The sequence below is a fragment of the Phalacrocorax carbo genome, chromosome 3, assembly GCF_963921805.1.
Source record: "Phalacrocorax carbo chromosome 3, bPhaCar2.1, whole genome shotgun sequence".
NCBI classification, from domain to species: Eukaryota; Metazoa; Chordata; class Aves; order Suliformes; family Phalacrocoracidae; genus Phalacrocorax; species Phalacrocorax carbo.
In genome coordinates, this window is record NC_087515.1 from 40,436,969 (window position 1) to 40,460,285 (window position 23,317).

The 23,317-nt window shown below is 43.8% G+C and overlaps 1 protein-coding gene across 3 annotated transcripts in view; it reads right to left on the reverse strand.

Moving 5' to 3' along the window:
* Window positions 1-1,614: 1,614 nt before the first annotated feature.
* The window catches only part of MEIS1 (Meis homeobox 1), a 109,590-nt gene continuing 87,887 nt past the window's right edge, over window positions 1,615-23,317 (reverse strand). For 2 of the 3 annotated variants that reach the window (XM_064446650.1, XM_064446649.1), the window contains 3 exons: window positions 7,380-7,438; window positions 6,038-6,127; window positions 1,615-3,176 (listed from right to left, as the gene is read on the reverse strand). In XM_064446650.1, the coding sequence (XP_064302720.1) occupies window positions 2,893-3,176; window positions 6,038-6,127; window positions 7,380-7,438 (433 nt within the window). In that variant the 3' untranslated portion in view covers window positions 1,615-2,892. Of the gene's footprint in view, window positions 3,177-5,672; window positions 5,769-6,037; window positions 6,128-7,379; window positions 7,439-23,317 lie in introns of all 3 variants that reach the window. The other variant, XM_064446651.1, reaches the window with a different exon arrangement.

Genomic DNA, 23,317 nt, shown 5'->3' on the forward strand with positions numbered 1-23,317 from the left:
TGTTTGTGGCAATTTTATCTAAATGAATTTTAATGCTAAACGAGGGATAATTCCCTATTTGTAACCCGTTTACTTCTCTTTCCTGTGCCTCTGAAGCTGCCTAACATCATGCGATGAACAATAACAATAAAAATACTGTCAAGGCATATTCTTCATTTTGAATGTGTTATAATTACAGCTGATTAAATGTCTTGGGATATAATAGTGGGTTTAATTTGAAATCTGTCGCCCCCCAAAAAAAAAGAAAGCAAGGTCCGATGGTGGAAGGTCTGTGCCTCACTTCTCTGTGGCTGCGAGGAGGAGGAAGGCACGCGTGTGTCCTCGCAGGCAAGAGGGCGGTTTGTTTTTGTCTTTCAAGAAACATTAAAAAAAACCAACCAAACAAACCCCACACAACAAAACAAACAAAAAACAACACCACCCCCCCAAAAAAAAAAAAAAAGCAAGCCCCGCTCATTCACGTTTTGGCAGAAAAGTGTCATTATTACACATTACAAAGCGGGAGCCGGGATGTGCAGCCTCTTTGGTACAGCGGCCCTTTAAAAAAGGGGAGGCGAAAGGGGAAAACCAAGAAAACTCAGAGTTACAAAAAAAAAAAAAAAACAAGGGGGGGAGGAGATCCAAGCTGCGGGGGTGGGTGGGGGGGAGGGGGAGGACCCCACTTTGGTGCCTTGCTTAGTTCAGAAAGGTCTGTGCTGCCTGCACCCCTGCCTGCACACTGTCCTAGCCTTGCCTTTCCCCTACCCAGCCCTGCCTGCCCCCTGCCCAGCCCCGGCCGCAGCCGGGGGGGATCCCCGGGAAAGCCCGGGGGGCACGTGGGCAGCGGCGGGGTGGTGGGTGAGCCCCAACGGGCAGCTGTCCCCGCAACACCCCGGGGACACGGGCCCGGCGGCTGGGGATGGGGTGGGGGGGCGGATGCATGATTTTGCCTTAATTAAAATATTTGCATATTTTTCCTACGCCCAGGAAACTGTTTTTTTATATGGCTGCGATTTTATTTAAAGAAAATGCGAAGGTATTGCAGCCTACCCAGGCTGTTTGGTGCTATTTAACTCGCTGGCTGCAGTGCAGAAAGTACAGCTGTGCAAGGAAATTGGTTAATGAGGAGAGGACGGCCTGCACCAGCCTCCGCTTGCAGAGGTCCAGCAGCCCCTTGCACCAGCACGTCATTTACTTTCAAACATGCATTGCCCGAGCAATGTTTTCCAAGTTTTATTTTCCTCCTTCCTTAGCATGTTGAATTCCAGAAAGAAATGTAACATGTCAATGGCTTAAACAATTTAAACTGCATATTAGAACTGTAATTTGGGGGGGTGGGGGGAGTGGGGGTAATACTGTTTACAAATTTCTGCCCAATGATGCCCTATGATATTACATTTATTCACAGGCAACAGTTCCCAACCTGGCAATTTACAGTGTGAGTTTGGAGAACGTTTCTTTACGCAGCATAGCATTACTTTTACATTCTTTAAATGTGAAGCCGATATTTAAATAGCAAATGATAGGTATGTCTCTGGAGCTAGCTGAGTTTGGCAGCTGCTCGGCTCCCAGTCTGGGATAGAATGGCTGCAAATACTGAAGGGGGACAGGAAACAAATTTTGCAAGCAGTGGAGTCACCATGACAAAAAATAATTTGTTTTTATTTTAGATTCAGATTTCATTACTGCACTCAAACTACTACAACTGGGCTTTGAGTTATTATACAATCCAAACTGTTTCAATCAGAAACGCTAAGACTCAGTGTGCAATGATTATTATTAATAATAATTAGCTCCTTGGTTTCTTGATAGAAAAAGGCTATCAACAAGCATTTGTTTAACCACAACAAAAGTATAATTAGCTTATCCCACTTAGTAAATCTGTATGCATGCCAACTCATACCAAACTGCTACTTTTACAAAAAATTGCAATAATACAGATCATTTTTCCAGTCCTTTTGCACAAAATTTATTTACAATGTATACATAAATGCTCCATGATGGGACTATGGAAAAAAAAAATGCACACATGACCGATGTCTTGCCCAGAAAGAAAGTCAACATATTAAAAATAAATCTTCAGTCCATGTTTCGAGCTGCATAAAACAGGAAGTGATGTACAAGGTGGTGGTTGCTGCATGGGGACAAGGATGCTCTGATGTGACAATTAGGCTTCAAATACACTGCCTTTCCGTTTCCATGCTTCCTCCTACCAGTCTCCTTAAGACACTGCCTGCAACAGCTGATTAATCATTGTTGATGACTGCAGTTTTTCCCATCCTTCCCGATTTACATCTGTTCAGGCCAATTCAAATATGGTGAGTAAATGAATTAGACATGCAAATTCACGCCCCAGGCTAGAAAGAGAGAGAGGGAGAGAGGGGGAGAACGGGAGAGAAAGGGAAGAAAGACAGAGAGGAGGAGAGAGGAGAGAGAGAGTGTGCATGGCTGAAATCCTAGGATAGAAGAAAGATTCTTCTGCCTGACATAGTTATTTTAATGCTCTAAAAATCCTGCAAATAAGCCCTTTCTGTCATTTGCAGGAAAAGTGTAAGGCTTCTTTTTTTTTAATGTAAGGAGGCTTCTGGAGGAAGTGAAGAGCTATGGAAACAACACACATAGTGTGGAAAAATTTCACATTTTTTTTAAAAAATCTATAAGAAACAACGTAATATGGATAACAGTATAATAGCATTTTACAATATTTCACTCTTTGTTCTCTTAATGTCTTATATAGGTATTTATCATGTCCCCAGAAGTTGACTTCGGTTGGTGTTTTCCTGCTTTTCAGGGTCCCTGTGAAGAATTGGAACGTCCCTTGGTCCAAAGTTGATGCCAAGAACTCCATAGTAATTGCAGAAAGACAATGTTTGAAATCTACCGTTGCTGCAGACAACGCGTATTTCCCTTAAGCTACTGAGCATGAATGTCCATCACTTGTCCGCTCACTGCCGGCTCGCCGGTATGAAGCATTGTGGGGCTTGATGCTGACATGGGCATTCCAGGGTGGGGTGGTCCTCCATGCATCATCATCGCTGGGTGGTGAGGGTGTCCAGGAATGTAGGTATGCATGGGGGGGCCATGACGCAGCTGAGCAGGATGGGGGGGCATCTGGGGTGGGGTATAGCTTGGCTGTCCCATATTCATACCCATTGGACTACCCCGAGACACATAATCCCCTGGCACACTTGGCAGCCCTGCGGAGAGAAAGAGGCATTGGTGAGTGGTGGGGACCAGCTATGGACACGGGGCTGTCAAGCTCCTCTGCTCGGGCACGGAAAGGCCGGGCTCGAGCCAAAGGTGGGACGTGGAGTCATGGGCGTGCGAGCATAGTTGTCTTTGTGAAACTGGAGCCTATGTATAGACTCACAAATGATGGCAATGGGAATGATTCCCAGGTCACCCCCCCCCCCCCCCGAACATCCTCCCCCCTCCAAATGCTGGGTTTTGGGAGATAAAACCGCTTTCTGCTTTTACAGTTAGGAACATATGTGATGGAGATGCTTCCAGTCTGGAAGTGTGCCAGAGTCAGAGCCAGCCCGATGATGACTAATGTCACACAGGGTGGTGGCACCAAGCCAGGGAAGCCCTGCGAGGGCTCTCAGGTGGGCTCCATCCCCCGTGGCCTTGCTCCAGCTACCCGCCTTCGTCTCCCTGCTTGTAAAAGCGTGCTGGAAATACAAGGCGGGAATCCGTAGTAGTTAATGAGGGGCTTGGGAGGAGAGATGGGTTAAATCGGTGTTGAGGTTTATCAACAGTTATTTATTTAGCTCTTGAGCCTGATCACTTGGAATCTGTCCCAAGTATCTGTGCCGTTCAAACAGACACTATACAGCAAGCACATACATCGCTGAACAAAGGCCTCATATGAAGCCGAAACTGATAGGATTACTAAGGATGACTGTTAAATCAAACCTGTATTTTTAAACACATAAATATCTCTCTCTATATATAATCAATAACAGTTATCAATTAATTCTTTCCCCCTGCTCACTTCTGCCTGAAGAAATCAGACACACAACTCAGTCAACCTTTCAGTGGGTTTGGGAGAACAATAAGAAAAAAATTGGACCTAAAACAATAAAACCTCCTGCTTTCCGTGGGCCTCTGCCTTCTGCTTGGATTGCTGTAGCTGATGGGAACTGACAGGTGTATTGTTTCGGAGAGCTATAAGCTCCATAATCATCAAGGGTGAAAGGCATACGCTATTGCTAAGTAGGTTCAATTGGCTTTAGTTCTAAGTAAGAGCGCGCTGTGAATGCACCGAACACCTTGGAATCAGGTCTCAAGGCTCTAGCAATGAATAGCTGCTTAATCTAGCCTAAAGGAACAGTTTTGAACTAATGAAAATTGCTTATAAAATATACTGTACTCACAGCTCTTTAATCAAAAAAGATGATAATATTTTTTGTAATAACCTATTAATTTAATTGGTCACGAAGCATAAAATACATCATTTAAATTTAATTGACCCAGAAACTAAGAAACAATATTTAAATTAACTAAGCTAGAAATTTCCATGATGAGGTAATAAGGCTGTTGCATTCCCAAGCTCAGAGGAATGTTTTCACAGCTAATTGTTAAAACTTAGTTTTGACTCGTGCCCAGAGGAGACGACTATGAAATACACTTGGCCTGGGTAACTTCAAGCCCTAGGTTAATATAGGCTGGGGGCACAACAAAGATGCCGAAATAACTGCTTTTAACTGCAGAAAGAAAGTGAAAGGAACAGAATCAGGCAGCATTTAAATATGGTACTGGTGCCTCGGTGTTTCAAACTGCTTTAAAAAAAAAACCCAACTAAAATTTGTATAACATATTTTCCCCTATAAAAAGACAAGAGGGAAAAAAAAAACCTGGGACACTTTTTCTAGGCTTTCTTCACGAGGCCTGCCACTGAAGATTGCATTAATGATCTCTATTTTTGTATACTGAATAAGTCAAATCCATTTGTCACACTGCAAGTGATGGCATACTTAATTTGGATATAGTCAATTAGCCTGGGCTAAGCTCCATAGCCTGCTGCGCACACCTCTATTTTGTATTCTCTCTTTTTCCTTTGCCACACGTAATCCCATTATGACGGACAGACAAAGAGAAATAAACTTGGAAAAAAAAAATTAAAAAAAAATTCAAAGTTTCGTCCATTGCCTTCCAAAATACAACTAAGTGAAGCCGCCTTTTTTTTTTTTTATTATTTTTTTAACCTAGGAGAAGTCTCTGTTTGGCTTTTTTGGTGTCTTGCAGGTTAGCGGGAGAAATGTAACTCATGCATCAACTGCGGTTAGACAGATTTATGACACTTTGGGGACATGCTCTTTCCTCTCCCTGCGCTGCTGCAGACCGCTTACATTTTGCAAATCAGTCTGTTGCCAAGACGACGGGCTCCCCCACCTCCCCGGCTGCTTCTTGTTTTGTCATGTGCTCGGGGATGGATAATAGCATCAATGTATGGCGGCGTCGATGTACGGCGGCGTCAACGTACGGCGCGCGCGCGCGCACACGGGGGCTTTGGGAGCTTGGAAAGCTTGAGCTGAACCAGAGGGCAAGAAACCCGAAGGAGCCCAGGCATAGGATGGATGGATGGAAAGGAAGGAACAAGCATGAGGCTATGGGCAGGGAGAACATAAGGAAATGCAAGGAGACAAATATCCCTCGGACAAAGTGAGAACAAAGACCCCGTTTGTACTTACTTCCCCCTGGCTTTGCCATTGGTTACCTAGGTGAAGGTTACATGTAGTGCCACTGCCCCTCCATGCCCATATTCATGCCCATTCCACTCATAGGTCCTAGAGGGAGATAAAAATCCAAGAAGATGCCAGAGAATGAGCAAAGTCAACAGATAGTGCCAAAAGCCCCTTTCCAAAACACAGCACGGCAGAGGGTTCAGGACCACTCGAGCGAGGAGATGCCTGGTTTCCCTTGGCGATGTTGAAGGCAGGCAGAAGACAGGCAAGGCAAGGCAGGCAGCTGAGACGACGGCAGAGGGCGGAGGTGCAGTTACCTGCGGTGGCGCAACTGTCACTCATCGGTGGGTGATGCTCCCCCAGGGGCTTACCTGGTGCTCGGATGCCCATGTGCTGCTGGCCGTCCATCACAAAACCTCCCATCGGCTGCCCGTCGGGGTTATAGGGTGTTCCTTGACTTACTGGAAAAGTGCAGAACATTTCTCTTTAGCAACAGCCAAAATGGTCACCTCTTCTCACAGCGTCAAGACACAACCCCCCCACCCATGGACTGCGTGAGACAGCTATCGATGCTGGCTGTAAAAAGAGGGAAAAACATCTACTATTCAAATTCAGTGCCTGGGCTAAAAGCTTGCTTAGTTTTAGCTTAATTTCCTACTGCGAGTTTGGAAATGAAGTCAGCGATCCGAAATCTCGAGACATGAGGAGCCCCAGCTCCAGCTGCTGCCACTGCTGACGTCAATGCAAAGACCTGTATAGGAGATGGATTTTATGGCTGGAATAGTCACACTGAAATCGCAGTGTGTTAAATTACGCCCGTGTGCCTTTCTAAGAGCAAGACCTGAACACATCCGTGCCAGATATTTACCTCTAATGACAAAATAATCGAATGTACTCGAAGAGGAAGGGTGGCCCGAAGGCATCTTGGACGACGACAGATTTGAATAGTTTGGCAGCAAGACCCGGGAAACAAATAGTAATAGGCTATTCCTCCATGGTAAATACCCACACAGAGCTGTGAGCCAAGACCCCGGACAGGATCAGCATGAGAAAACTTAAGAATTTAAAATAAAATAAAATAAAAATTCCCCCCAAGTAAACCCCAAATGCAGCGATCCCAAAAGGCAGCTACTAAAAAGAAGAGACGAGGGACAAAAGGACCCTACACAAGTACCACTACCTGAACTTGAGGTTTTAACTGTACATTAAAAGCTGGCTTCAGAAGTAAGCTGCCTTGGGTTATTAAAGCACATAAAGCTCTACCTCATTGAATGTCTTTGAACTTTACTGAGTCCCACAAGCGATTCTGACCCCTTTGCCCTTTTGACAGGTAATAAAGTTTACAGCAATTCCACACCAAGCCATGCACCAGGGAGTGGTCACAGGAGCAGAAGGAGCTGGGAAGGAAAACTCAAAACAACTACTAGCAAAAGTAAAAACAACTTCAATTCTGAACGTGTATGGAAAGTCCAGTCACAAAGCGGATCATTTTAGTTTCTTTTTTTTTAATTGTCCAATCATTTTTTCCCCCAAATATTTTAATCAAGTAAAAATGATTAGGGTTGTAATGAAACAAAGCTGGTTGTATTTTAATTGTCAATCACTCCCAGCATTCATTTCTTATTTATTTACCAGGTAATGGACCTCCCGGTGAATGGCTTGAGGATGGTTTTCGCCTGCGTGACTTGAATACAGTTACTATTGGGGACTTGCCTGCTCGATTGGACTGGTCTATCATGGGCTGAACTATTCTTCTTCTAGCATTAATAAACCTGCAACAAAAAAGAGGAAAGCAAATGGTTAGGGAAAGGACAACTTCCACCCATCCCGAAGCCCTCTCACCCTGCCGCGGTGCTCTCCGTCAGGCTGCGTGCAGATGCAAATACTGCAAAAGCTCTAACCCCCAATGACCTTTGAGAGTACAAGCTTGGGGTTTCCAAGCTGATTTATGTTTGCCTGCTTTTTACCACAGTCGGACACTCCCATTTCATCTTTTCATGGGGGAATTAGCTGAGTTTTCAGGAAATAATACTGGTAACAATCTTCTCAATTCAGAACAGGGCAAAAAAATCTGCGTGAAGCTGGTGAGATGCTCGTGAGGGCATCTGCTATCTCCCCCTCATTAGTACCATTTCTGCCTTATGTCCTCTGACTTCTTTTTCAAATTTTTTTTTTTAACAAAACCTGCCCCTACCTCTTGCAAACCTAATTCCCTTTTAATGCCCGCTATTAAGATAATGAACTGTGATGGCAGAACCCCATCAAATGAGAGAACGTCTGGAGTTTTATCACCGTTAAGTCACACTGCTGGGGACTTCAGAGCTGTGCATTCCTCCTAGCCATTTCTTGGTGGGTTTTTTTCCCCCCCTCTCTCTTTATGCAAAGTCTGAGGGGTCAAGGCGAGGTCATAGCTTTACAGTAATTGAATTTATAATCCTGTTTTCTCCAGCTAGGCCTGACCATTTACAGCAAACATCTTGTTAAACTGTAATTACTGGACTACTGAAAATTCCCCCTGAACAATGAAAAGCAGATCTTTGGAAATAGAAAAAAGGTACAGTCATTTTTTTTAAATAGTCATCTGCAACTGTACTACTTGCATTTTCATAGCTCCTCACCTCAGTTAGTCTTGCAATGCTTATTTGGGAAAGGAAGATTCAAAATAATTTGGAGCAAAACAGAAGAAGGAAAGGGATCACAAGTGCCCCAGTCTCCTCTGCAGGCAGCCCTCGTGAAATCAGGAGGCTCGAAACCATGGCTGGGAACCTCTCTGAAGAGGGTTAGAAGAACTCTTGTGGTTTCACTCCTCAGAAAGCTCAGTTAAAAACAATTTGGAAAACATCTCTTTCAAGATTTAGTCATGGAAAAGCCTCATAACCAGACTCTACATTCTTTACAAGAGAGAAAAAGAATAATAAAAATGTGTATGCCACAATATTTACTAGTAAAGGAAGAAGCGTGAGCGTGGGTAAAACCATACTACACTTGCAAAATGCAATGGGAAAGTCCACAAAGGGCTGCTTGGTGCTTGTTTTTGTTGCCTTTGCTTGAGGTGACTTAGCAGGAGCCCTCCTACCACAGAGATAAAGCCACTAGGACCTTCCCACAGGAAGCCACTCTGCCCACCCATTCCCCTACACCCACAGGGAGAAGAATCACAAACCACCGCCCAGTGCTGTTTGTTTTGCCCTCATCAATGACCAGCGCAGTGATTTTGGTCTCTTCCTATCTCCCGCTCCTGACTGATTCCCATTACCTAAACTCCCGCAAAAATTAATCAAGATGTTGAGTCCTAATCAAACCTGTCTCGACAAAATGGGCTCAAAGGCACCAATTCCGGGTGCCGATCTGGAAACCTTACACTTGAACTAGGTCATTTTTTGTTAGCAACAGTATTGGATGAGTTTTTCTACACATTTCCAATTAAAAAAAAACCCCACAACTCAACTCCAGTAAATGGTGTTGCAAATCAGTTTATCATTATCTTGTACAAACCATGGAAATTAGAATCATGTGAGCAGAAGGTTAGACTAATTCTCCTTTCTCATTATAAGCACAGGTGTAGCACAAACACCATGCGAAATAAGCAATTAAAAAAAATCTGCTTTTTTCCCCCATTAGCTGCCTTAGCTCCATGACCAATTAGAAAATTGTTTAATATCTGTAATCTGCATTTGCAGAAAGCAATTTTCACAGTAACTCTCCTAAGTAAAACAACAACAGAAAACCCCAGTGCCCCAGTCATTTCTTTCTGTACGCCTGGCAGACTTTTGCTGTGTTTCCAGCACACATGTGCTGTGTTTTCAGCATATCCAGCACTCTGTCCCTCTCCTGCCCAATTGCCAGGACCTGTTACTGTGGCAGGAGGGAAGGGGTTTTGGTAGCCATGAGATTGGCTGGTCTCAGAAACCTTCATTTGCCAAAAGCTTTTACCCCAAAGAAACCCTAAGCAACATTAAGCAGGCACACCGCGACTTCACAAACTTCTCTTCATTCTCCTCCAAACTACAGGCTCTTTTAATAAGAAGGAAGGCTCAATAATAAACTATAAAGCTAGATTAATAAACTATATAGCTAGAATTTACCCATAATTATCCTCAAGATGTGCCTTCAGTGAAAAAAATTCTCACCTGTTCACCCCATGCTATCGCTCCGGATATCTGCTTTAAGAACATTTTACATGCAGGTACTTAAGAGTTATCTTCTTCCTACGCATTCATATATTTTCTATAAGTAGCAATTCTGCCAAACAGCCAGTGTTTGGATATCTTCAGGGGGAATTCAAACACAAGAACATTTTCCTTCTGGGCAAAGTAATAAAATGACATTCTCGCTCCTCCCACTAGAAGTCAAACGGAGGTCAGCTCCCCATCCTTGTATCTGTTTAAATAAACTGGTCCAGCTGTTTGTTTCCAGGATGCCCTTTAACCTTCTGTCCCATCCTCCCTGCCTTTGTAACAGAACGCTTTACTTTGCATTATAGTAGACTCCAATCCACTATGCATTAAAAAAAAAAAGAAGAAAGTATTCACTTTCAAGTTTCTTCTTGCATCCCAAACCTGGAATTTGTAAGAACCCATCAGATTAAAACTATTAATGTGGCTTGCCTTGAGAGATCACAATGCAGCGCTGTTACATTTATAAATCACATTTGAGAACTCTCTGCAAGCAAAATTGCAAATTCGCTGTAGCTGCAGAAGTATATGGGCAAGGGGATAATTTCTTCATACTCTCTGGTTTTTATTTTGATAGAAGGGCCAAGATCTTTTGATCACTCTTTGAATTTCCAAAGTGCCCGGCTGACATAACACCAGCAAAAATGATGGAACAGAAAAGCTAACAGGAAAAATCTCACTGCCCCTTTTCCGTATGTTCACATTCACCTTTCTTAAGAGAAAGAAACCCTCAGTCACTCTAATTTTTAAAAGTTCAGAGGAATCAGGACCTAAAAAAGATATTTGGCTATTAAATGTTACTCAAACGGAATATTGTCAAAATACAACTCAGCATAAAACTTAAGTTAATGATTAAGACAGCCACTTAACCTCATTTGTGTGAGTGAAGACCTGCACAGGTTCAAACACTTGCATAAAGTATTTTTCCCCATACCAGTGGTCTATGCATTGGTACCTTTGCTCCAATGTCAAAAGGTTTTTTTGGCTTGGGGTTTCTACCCCAAAGAGCAGAATCAATAGCAGCACAAACAACATGAGATCCCTCATTGTACAAGTTGTACCCATCTCCCTGCCCAAGGAGAGCAGAGAACGCTGCAAAACAATGCTTTGGGTTGCTTTTTTCCCTTGTTTTGTTTTTACTTTTTTTTTTTTGCAAGGGGAAGGATTTGGCATGGAGGAAACATTTGAACAGTTGGGCAAACATAGAAGTTTAAAGTATTTATTATTTTTTTCAAGTTGACTTTTCCTTGCCCATTTGGATACATGAGATTGCGCTTTCCGCCATGTCCCAAAAAGCAAGAAAGAAACAGCTATTCCACCTGCAAAACCCTAAAGAGGAGTAGAAAACTCTCTTTTCTCCAAGTTGCATTTTACTAGGATGTTTTCTCTTAGGCTTGTCGCCTGGGGTCTGTCTCCAGAGGTCACTGGCAGTCTCCGTGGTTGGTGCATCGCTGGTCCCACGGGTGAGATCCAGCCCCAGCCCCAGGGATGCAGCAATCTGCCTCTGCACTCTGACCTTCAGCTTGGCCGCCCTCGCTGCCACGCACAAGTTTTGTTTCTTCTCAGCGAGAGGCGGCATGGCTGGTGATGACAAAAGACTTATTTTAGTTGGAAATTGGTACAATAATAGCAGCCAGAGACCAAGGATTTTCGGAGGGTCACCAAACCCTCCAAATGGCACAGTTCGCTGGGGCTCAGGTTACAGCCCGAGTGACATTTTCCACACAGATCTGTTCTTTCTCCCTTCCCCTTGTATTTCACTTCTGTTGAGTGAATAAAACAAGACCTTCCTCTGCTGTCACGAATTTCCAAAGTCACCTTTGCTCAAGAATCGACAGAGTGACTGCGGGGACTTCCAATTTGCAGTCTTTGAATGAAATTTTCCAGGACCAGCTGTCTGAAAGGAGATGCTGAGACTTAGCGATATATTGAATTTTTCTCTCCCCCCAGCCTTCCCAAATGGGGAGAGTTTCACACCATTACTGACTTTTGATACTTGGAGTTGCAAGCTGCTCCCTCTCAATATTGTCCCAAAGCACTGCACACGACGGCAAGCCAGAAGTCTGTGTATCAACAGCAGTGCCAAGAAATTCCCGAAAATCCCTCTGCCTCATTTTCTCCTTGAGCTCCTACTAGCAAACCAAGCGTAAGGACAGTGAGAAAGCCCACAGTACCTACAAACCCCAGTGCTAAAATCTCTCATGCCCCTCTGAAAAAAATAGTACTCCTCTTGACAACAAACAAATCATCATTTTTTATAACAGATGCTGATATAACCAGAGCCCTTCAAACTGGCAAATAATTCACTTGTAAAACCAGCTATACTCTTTTCTACATACTGGGATCATTCATTTATACAGCAGTGAAACAACCTTCCCTATTCAGCACTTAATTCCTCAACGCTTAACAGGTTTATCTCTAATAAAAACAATTTAAATGGAAAGTGTGCTATAAACCGGGATTATTACACTTCAGTAACTGCTTCATTCCTTACTTTAACATATTTTCATTTTTTCCTGTGTATTTGTTTTCCAGAGCTTTTTAAGGGAGTCAGTTAAAGAAAAGAAAAAAAAAACCAGAAAATTTTCACCAAATACTTTCAAATGTTTTAAAAACAGCCTTAAAAATAGCAAGCTCCCTCTGTAATTATGAACAGAAAAAAATAACCGCAGACTTTTGAATGGTAATCACATCTTCTCATCCCTAAAATGAGAAATAAATGTTAAAAGAGTGCTTACTGCCGTTATTAGAAAGTTCTGATCCTGAAGTCAGTTAGTGAGCTTAATGACCCGTAACTACCAGTCATTAGCAATCCATGCTCTCTGTACTCCCTTTATTTGTAAAGAAAAAAAAACCCTAAAACCCAAGACACTCAAGAAACTTTGTTCAATTTAAAGTCAAACCTTATGAAGTCATGTTTGGCAGCTTTTCTTGCTTTCTCCTCCTCCTCCTCCTCCTCCGAACTGCAGACAGTTCAGGACTGCAGTACATCATTTACAACACTAAATGGAGGTAGGGAGGGAAGAGAGCACACGGGCTGCTAACCGCCCACTCCAGACATGTAGTATTGGAATATACTCCAAAAAGGAGCAAGTCCATCCATCAGGAGGATTGGGAAGGTATCCTGAAAGCTATCCTCTCCCTCCCTCCTCCACTGTCAGCACCAGCACCAGGGACTGTATACAGGGCTGGGGGTGTCGCAAGACAATATTGAAGAGCGAACAAATAAAATACTATGCAAAAGCTAGTGATGAAAAAGCACTAATTAGCTGACAAATTTGATATAAAGCACTAATGAAAGCCATGTGTGGTCCTGCAATGTAGTTTTAAAAATAGCTTCTGACTTCAAGCATGACTATGTGACCCTACCGATGGATTCATGTTGTGCATTCAGAAAAGTTGCTTTAAAGCAGGAGAGTGCTATTGAATCTCTTGCAAGCCAACCCTGCTAATGTAGCGAGCATAACGAGTGCAAAAATAGAAAGCAGAGAGATGGGATCAGGTATGCCCTCCTTGTAAGAGAGCTGGCTATGCCCTACATTTCGGCCAGCCCAACATGCACCAGCTCTGCCTTTGGCCACCTCCTGTGCTTGCTCTTCCCCCAAGCCCTGCTTCCCCTCCTGCTCTGTACCATGTTTTCTTCTCAAATCACTGCGGGATGCATCCTGCCTCCAAATAAAGTGACCAGATTTGGTGGAGGACCCTGCCACCAGTCCCACAGGACACCAAACAGCTGCAGTGACTACCTCGGGGCTGCAGTGAGTCCAGTGGAGGTTCGTGCTCTTGGCACAGAAGGGACAGCTGATGGCTTTCTGAGGTAGGACCCACAAGTTCTTGGCCCCACTCTTCCCTTGGCCCAAACGCTCCCCTAGCCCCACCTCTGCGCAGGACTCACAGCTGGTGACTGCTCAATGAGTCTTTCTAGAAGAAAGCTGGGCAGAAAATGCTTTTCCCATCTTGCAAAATTTTCCCTATTCCCCAGCAGGATGGAGCTGAAGCCTATTTGTATTTATTTAGTTCTGAACAAAAAAAAAGGGAAGGACTTGCTAGAGAGGAGTGAAGAGCCAGCATACCTGGGGGAGGGCTCCTGGGAGATGCTCCTCCCTGCTCTGCTCATCTCCAGTGCCCTCCCACACCACAGGGGAGCTGCTGTTGGCCTTTCTGGTACAATCTCCTCCTTCTCCCCCTTCCCTCCCAGCCACAAATCTTACTCAGTTCTCCCAAAAGCTCAGCTGACATGGAAAGTTTCCGGTGAAAATCCAAGTCTGGCATCTGGGCGTCTCCCCACCGATGCCAGGGAGCCAGAGCAGAGGCTGTGCTCCAGGTCTCCGCTTCGCCAGGGAGGGCTCGCAGCAACCTCATTCCCTGACACCGCAATTCCCTTGGGGTGAAAAGCAGATGTAAACTCGCCCTCAGCAGCCAGATGATGTAAGGGGAAATCTTTACATGGCAAAGCGCCAGTGGAGCTGACCTCCTGTCTCTTCCCTGCTCCCAAATCCCAGCGCAGCTGTACTCTGCTGATCTCCGTGTGCCACAATTAGCCTTTAAGGAATATGGCAAGGATTCATCTAGTAGAGCAGCACTAAGGCTGCTCTAACTCATGCCCGGGACAGCACTGGACCCAGCACAACACTGCAGTTCAGTACACAACATGCTACCAGCCAAAACCTTGCCTCCCACAAAAATGCTCTCCCTGCCCAGGACTGATGCTGTGTAGTTGCTTTTCCACTGCATATTTGGAGAGTGATTCATTTCAGTGCCATATAGTGCACTGTCTTTGCTGGGATAGAGATGTATGCGCTTCAATGTGCAGACCATGCCACAGACCCCAGGATCTCCCAAACATTCGTGGCAGAGGGTGCACAGGCTCTCTGAAAGCTTAGAGAGCAGCCCAGACTGTCACGTACACCTCCCAGCTCAGTGTTTTCTCCCAGCTCTGAGTGGGGTCTGAACCTCAGCTTTCCATCTGAACCTTCAGGAGAGCATGTCTAGACTCTGTAACTCACACCCCAGTCTGGTGCATGCCACCAGTGCAACCCAGCAGCTTGTCTCCAGCAGATCACTTCAAACCAACAACCTGAGTCCCGCTTGATGGCAGGGATTATGCTGGGAATGGGTGAGACCTGACAGCAAACTACTGGCTACTTCTTTGAAAACACTCCTCCAGAGAGGTGGTGGAGTCACCATCCCTGGAGGTATTCAAAAAACATGTAGAAGTAGCACTTCAGGGCATGGTTTAGGAGACATGGTAGCGTTGGGTTGACAGTTGGGTTTTTCCAACCTTAGTGATTCTATGATTCTCTCTCTTCTGGCAATTTCCTTGTCCTCTGTCGATTCAGCGTAACTTCTTATTTAAGGGAATGTAGTGTTTGAGAGAGGTGCCTGCATGATCTCTGGGCTTTCTCCTGCCGCACCAATGGTCTAAACACAGGGGTTTCTCCTTTGAGGTTCAAGGCTTTTTCCATACATCAAGTTGGGAGCCTGGTCCAAACAGCTTTTTCCCTGTTCACTCCTACCTATAATACATCTGACATGGGAGCTGGAAGCCATGCCTAGTCCTCCAGCCCAAGCAAAACCAGAAAGGCTGCTCCCACAGCTGGCGCTGTTTTAAGCACATTCCTGCTCACTGAGAAATGCTCTGTCCGTACTCCTGGACGGATCTCCTCACCCTCCTCATCTTCCAGAAGTATGGATTCACTCTACCCTGTCACCCCACGTCAGCTCCTCCAGCCTGCGGGACAAGGAGAAGTGAACCCAGGCTGGCCAAACCAAAAGCCCTGACAAGTGTCTTTAGGGGAAAAAAACCCCACATCCCCCAAAGAGAAAACATAATGAACCCCTACATTGGACCTTGATTTGTACACGAAATAGGCTTTGACATTGCTCTGGTCTATACCCCAAGACGTTGGCTTGGGGCAGAGGAGGGGAGCTGTTATTCCTGTGGTTGCTCCCCACCACTACTGAGACAACTAATGCAAGCACGTTGGTGCATCTTGTGTGATGTGGGCACCTGCAAAACTGGTTTGAAATTTTTTTCCCCCTTTTTTTTTCTCCAGAAACCACAAAAGATACAATTCTGAGTCACAGCCAACCTGAAAAACAACCCCACACTTCTGGACAAACTCCCCCGCAAGACATCCTTCTTCAAACATTGTTTTCTAACCACTACTAATAACCTACTTTGTAATCTACTTTATCTAAACATAATTTCCCATTAAGTGAAGCAATTAATTTTGCTTATAATCCTACTCCTGACGGCATTTTATTCAGGGCAGGAGAAAAGACATCCTCAGAAAACAATGCAAACAAAACACACATGGGGCGGTCAGAGGAATGTCAAAGATAAAAAGAATTTGTGAGACCATGGGACACAGAAAACTTAAGGATCAGCCCCCAGATGGTACAAACCAGGGGAGAAGGCAGACATCTTGGGATAAATCTGAATTAAAAAGGAGCTATTGCTATTGTGCTTTATCAGTAGCCAAAAAAGCCACAAGGACTACAGTGCCTGGACAGGGAAAAAAAAAAAACCAAAACCTGTGAAACTGTTACATGACCTAGATTTCATTCAAGAACTGTGGAAGTAATATTTTTTTTCAGCAGCATCTGCTGCCATTTCTTTCCTTTTTTTTAAAGAAAAATAAAATGTAGAAGCCTCGTTAGTGCTAACGCTGGTATAGCCAGCCATACATCATTTACACCAAAATCATTTCAGGCCAGGCAGGGCAAAACACACGCCCTCGAAAGTACGTCCTCGCCCTGCGCCTCTGGCTGTGTTTCATTTTTGAGAAGAGAAAATTGGTTTAACCAAGAAGGAGGCAACATTTGCCCCATTTTTAATATTTCAGGCTGACTTTTTAACCATGCGGTTTGTTTTATGCAGGTGCAGCCCAGAGCTAGGGCCTGATGTAAGAGCGAGAGAGGGTCTCTGAGGGCACCTTTCTCTGCCTGTTGGTGTTTCAGTTTGCAGTGGTTAATCACTCTACACCAATCTCAGCAACTGTTGACACAAAATAGGTGGAGATCAGGTCTGTGCAAGCACAAAATACCAGAAAGGCAAACTATATGTAAACACTTCAGATAGCTATGACAAGAATAGACCAAAACCTGACTTGCAAAGCAATGACAAACCATTACTCTCCCCTTCTCACTTTTTTTAATATATTGAGGATGTGTATATATGTATATATATAAAAATATATATCTCTCTCTCGAAGGCACTTTTCCTGACAGAAGCATCTCTTGCAGTGAAGAGGAACCAAGCCCTGAGAACTGTATTTACAGAAGACGGCACAGAGCCCTCCCCTTCCTTGCAGTGCAGCATTTCCACAATACAAGTGTCCTAGATGTGTTTTTTTTTTAAAGCCAAACTCTTGTTTTGAGACAATGCACAACTGAATCTCAGCCTTTTTAAATTGAAAGTAGCAACCAAAGACTTCTGACCCATACCCTGATCCTACAGAGCAAAGCTAGGGCAGGGGCAGAGAAAAGAGCAAACGGTGAATGTTTGCACGGCGCCACTTCATCTTATTTCCCTGACACCTGACAGCACATTCATTACAGAATATTAATGCACTGACTAAAAAAAGTTTGTCAGGTACAAAAACATCCCAGAAGAGGATGGAAAGCCCAAGGGGAAATAGGAATTATTTTTTTTTTGGCTGCATATTAACTTCTCAAGTGCTGAGCACCTTTCATTAGTCAAGACTGTCTGGCAGTTTGCACTGTATGATGCTCTGCGGTGGGAACCAACCTTTCTCCTTCTGAAAAAAGCACCTGTGTGAATAAAATAACACGAGTTATTTTATTTGCTCAATGCTCAGGGCACCACTAATTAATCTGTTAGTTCGTGTACAATGATTCCACCACTATTACTATTGAAATAAATGGTGTTTCCTCTGCTGGTTTTGCTCAGCCTGAATCCAGGGGACGTCAGAGCAATGGTTAGGGGAAACACCCTCCACTGGTGCTCCTGAATGTTGTGACCCATGTTTTGGGGCAGTCTAGGGCATGCAGAGACTGTCAGGGTCTCTCAGCTCTGCAGGGTGAACACCCTTCCTCTGCTCCACCTGAAATCCCAGAGGCCAAGGGGAGCATTTCCCCCAAAAACCTCTTTATCCACCTCCTCCAAGCATTTGCCCCCTTTGGAAAAACACTGTGTTTTGTGCCAAAACTGTACCACTACTCCTTAAACCCGCACACCAAAACCAAACCCCGCACACCTAAACCACTGTGCTGTAGTTTTAAATGGTTTTACTGAACTAAAAAAATACCAGCCTAAAAATCCAGTGATATGACAGTACCTGATGGCTCTAAATTCACAACTCTTCCCCCTGCAAGCTATTTGTTCAGCTTTTCTAATAATACCTTGGCTGCCTCGCAGCTCTCCAGGGCTGTCTAAGGCAATATGCAAGCTAAACATTTTTTGTCTGATTTAAATATTTTCTTATGAGTAACTATACAGGATTTTACCTAGTGAGTGTTCCTGATTGCTGTAATTTAAGAACAGAGAAACAGACTACAGATGTAATATTATTATTACAATTGGCATTCAAGGTGAAAGGCATAACAATTAGCTAAGACTTAGTGAAAACATAAATGTAAAAATCTGCTTGAAAAGCCCGGCACATGGTACATTTAGAACAGCTAATTTACCACACATATTCCAAACTGCTCAAACAGTGTAACAATTTACCCAGCAACATCCTTTTTAAAATTGTTTTCTTGGAGGTTTGTGGCTTTTTCGGGGACACACACACACACATTATTTTCACATCACAAATACCTACTGTCTTATTTTACTCTGGAATAACAAACAATACATATTCATTAAACCTGCAACACACATTCTTTCTTACTTCTATTTTTCCTGCTTTTGCATGTATTCCCATTAACAAAATAGTGTTTAAATAACATCTGTATATGTATTCTTGAATCACATGAAGAAAAGTAAATAGTTTCCAAAATCTGACAGTTAAGTTTGTATTGCTGAAGTTGAGAGGATAATTTGTGAATGTTTTAACATTTACAAGTAAATAAGTACTTGTATTTACTGTATCTGATTACTGAGAAAAGTATTTATTATGTTCTTACACAGATTCAAATTGCATCTTGACCTTTTCTCGTTTAATCTGTTTACTGCAACAAAAGCAGTAATAGATACATCTGAAAACAAGCAGATATTTTAGTTGCCTAGGACTAAAAATCCCTGTGTGCAATGTGCTCTGCAAAGCAGCAAACCAAATAGCTTGCCTATCTATTGTAGCCTGCAATTTGGTAGGCAGTTGGGGTGAACACCCACCCCTGTCTATAGGACCAGCACCTGCTTTTGCTATGCTCCCTCCCTGCCAGCCTCCTCCCCCACTTACACCCTAAAAATAGTGCTTAAGTGGGACTAAAGTGGTGCGCTGGTCATGTGGTGGCCTTTTGCTCAGGGTTAGTATCACCCTCAGCAAAGGAATTGAGTGAAGCTGATGTCTACGCTCAATGGCCAGTGCCATGAAGGAGTCTTTCCATCCCCTCCAAGGGGCTGACAAGGGGCTCCACACATGGGAATCACTGGACAACATTATCACTTGGATTTGGGGGTGTTTGGAGTGTGCTTTAGTTGCACTGAACCCCAGGCATTCTATGATAAAAAAGACACAGCAGGAAAACAGGGGCCTGGGACTGTTTTCCAAAATGTGGCGGGGTGGAGAGCCACGCAGTCACTCCTCCTTCCCTGGCACATCTGCAGAGGGGTGGGCAGGGGCTTCCTGCATGTGCCCCATCTGCATCCCTCCATCTGCCCCATCTGCATCTGTCCCCATCTGCATCCCTCCCATCCACCCCATCATCATCCCCCCATCTGCATCTCTCATCTGCCCCATCAGTGTCTTCCCTCATGCCCCTCATTCGCATCTCCCAATCAGCATCCCTCCCACCTGCCCCATCTGCATCCCCACATCTGCTCTGTCCATAACCCTGCCATCTGCAAGCTGGGCTGGGTATGACCAGCGAGCAGATGGGAAGGCCACCCCTTGCAGTGGTGCTCCCCGTTGGTCCCTGGGTGATGGGGAGCAATCACCCATGAGAAGTGCAAAATTCCTGCACCCACCACGCCACCCTGCTTGCCCTTGCCATGGCAACGAGCTTCATCCCCTGCCCCATGCAACTATAGCAGCAAAGCTCTACCTCTGTGGTTACCGACCAGCAAAGAAATGGAGGCAGGAGAAAACTTCCTGCTGGAGGGGAGTGGTGATGGGACTAGAAGAGTAATGAAGTATTTCTTGGTGTCTATGCCATGAGCTGGCCATGCTACATACAGTAAAGTGGTTTGGTCTTCCTATTGCAAACTCATCTCAGATTTTTCAAACTGATCTTCAGGCTGGTCTTGGAGCCTTTTAAAAATTTCTTCCTTATAAAGTTTCAGCAAAAATAACTTTAGCTGTATCCAAGAATGAGATTAGGGAAATTTACATTATTCGATCATTTTTTCCAGTGTGTTTGGTTGGGGTTTGTTTTTTTCTTTGCAAGCCTAGGGAATTATACACAAAATTGACATTTAAAGAAGCCAAGGTCATAAAATCAAGAACTCAAGAGTTAGGAAACCGTATTACTAGAGCTGCTCGCACCCTATTCTTTTATCTACTCTATATGCAAACATTTCTGCTACCAGCTCACAGTACAATTTCTGATAGGGCTCAATGCCTCAACCACCCCAATGGTGATTATGTTTCTTGTAAGAACAAGCCAGGGCACTATAATTTAGAAAAAATTATTTCTACAGGAAATAAATTTTGTCAAAGTTGAACAAATAAGTCAGCAAACAGCAAGAAAAGCAAAGCAGCCCTGGCTGAAGCAGCTGAATGCTGCACTGGAGAAGAGGATTCAACTCTATTGCTGCCTTGGACTGCTTGGGAGCTACCCAGTAAATCATCAAACCCAAACTCTTCACCAGCAGTTACTGATTTCTCGCATCTCTTCTCCATATGCAACACTGGGGGTTGTCAATGTGAGACACCAAAGCAATCAAAACTTGGAGTTGTTGAACCTTAAATGTGGATAACTTGCTGTCATTTTGAGTTATCTCACAGTCCCAGATCAACACAAAACTGGTGCCTGTGCTGGACCTAGACCTTCCTGAGCCTCACTTCTTCACCTGTGAACCACGACAACACTATTCTCCCTCTTTGCAGGGGAAGTGTGAAAATATCATGCAGACCCACAACCTTGTATGCATATATAGGCAAGTGCAGATCAGGGGAGGACCTGGGTATTACGGCAGTAAGCACCATAGGAAAGCCCAGCAGTAATTATTAATTCCATCTTCAAGTGTGGTTTGAATACAGCTTAACAAACGAAGCACTGAAGAATGAGGGTAAGATAAAATATTGACTAGCTGCTCCATCATTGTCTGGTTTGTGCCCTAGATAGCACAAGGGTATTTTGGAAAAGGCAGAATGGAAACACCTAATAAAAGGCTGGAGCTTTAAGGATTTGAATTTTCAAATGTAATCTTTGTTTTTAAGATCATTTTAATGCAGTTGTATGCAACTCTAGATAGTCACATATAGACATGCACATACAGAAAGTTTATATAGGCACATTATTCGACAAATATATAGACATTTATCTGTGTGTACCTAGACATTCCTAAAATATAAACAAGCATCTGAGACCTAATGCAGCCCTTGATGAGACTTGCTGTCTTCTCCATAGAGTACCACCAGTAATTATTTACCATTAGTTCTTAACGGTAAGAGATTCAGCTGGGATGTACTAAAAAAGAAAACTGTATAGATTGTTCAATACAGCCTGGCTGGCTCTAAGCTGAGGTAAGAAATGATTGGATCACACCTCCTGGATATTTCAATCACAGTTTTTATCACTGGGGAAAAGCATCTAATTAACCTGTATTTGGTCAGGTCCCTTCCATGTCCATATACGCAATGCTGTCAAGATAATACAAAAGTGCCCTTCTAGTTCACGTTACCATGCTTCGTACCCTAAACTGCTGTGGGGTTAAATGACTAATGAGACGGAGACCTGAATGCTTCATTTAGACTAACGACATCTTGAACTCTGCTACTTTCCTACCTGCCATAGATCTTTTTTTGCAACAGGGTAAGGGCTCCCTCTTCCCACAACAGAAACATCTGACTGTGGCAAAAAGATGGTCCTAAAAGACAACGCTGGTGGTTCACAAGCAAAATTGTCATGTGTGAAAAAAAAAAAAGGGGGAAAATCCTCCACATGGATTATTTCATTACTTTTAAAAAATAAAACAACCCAAGGGAAAAGGTCAAGTTAGAACTGTGGTATTTTTAAAGACGTGTGCCCTACCACTGATACATTTCCTGGCACGTCTCACATCATCATCCCACTCCTGTGACGACTCCACCGTCAATAGCAGTTGTGTGCATCAACCCGGGGAGCCCAAACACTGGGCAGACCGTATGTGAAAAGCACCGTTTTTTTCATTACGGCAGAGAAATGAAGTATGCAACTAGCACATACTGTAAAGGCATTCAAAATATGACAAAAAAATTCTTCAAGTGCTTTCAATCTGCAGAAGACAAACGTTCTCTTCAGTGACTGCTCTGTGGCAAACTTCTAATTCCATCCAGAAAATCCAGCATTCCCAGTCTGGGCTAACAACCATGCTACCAGACATGAGTTTATGTTTTTCATGCACATTTCATGTATTCCCACATGCTGTGTTGCTGCCAATAATTTATGACTGATCTGTACCCAGCCTGCCCTTCAGCATTTTATTTAATCTCTGCAACAGTGATTTACAATGACTCATCATTAATACAAAAATGTACATGTGTGTTAACAAGTTTGGAAGAATCTAAGGAGGAAGGCAAAATTTTTTGCAAGTCGTGGCTGAATGACTTATGAGCCCACTGAAGAAAGGCAAAGCTAACCAGAAACAATACGTTAGCTCTTCCCTGCAGCAAACAACTTAGAAAAGAAGAGATCTCCTCCTGCATACCACCTTAGAAAAAAAGGGATTGAGGAAAGGGTTGGGAGAGGGTTTCCCGTATCCCCAGGATTCAGGAAAGGATGAGTAGCTCGTCAGTCAGCCCATGGCTGGATGTTTCCTGAGGATGCACATGTTTGTGTGCAACCTGCACATTCAGCCACAGCCTCACAGCCTCCATGTTCCTTAGCATCTGCTACAAAAAGCAGGGACTGAATTACCGTATTTTGGCATCTCTGCCCAAACATATGGATACTTATTTTAAAAAGCCCCGACCGGCTCTATAGTGTTAAATCTTCACGGGGCTGGGAAGGGGATTTGTCTCAATAATTTATACAATTGTAACACCACAGCAGAATTACCAAACCAGCTCAAGCAGAGGAAGCCTGCCCTACATCCACAAGACTTCAGTCATAATGTATTTTGACCTACTTTTTTTTTTTCCTTGCACATAAGGAACTTATAAAAACACAGCTGACACAAAGCCAAAGCAAAAACTCCTAAAATCC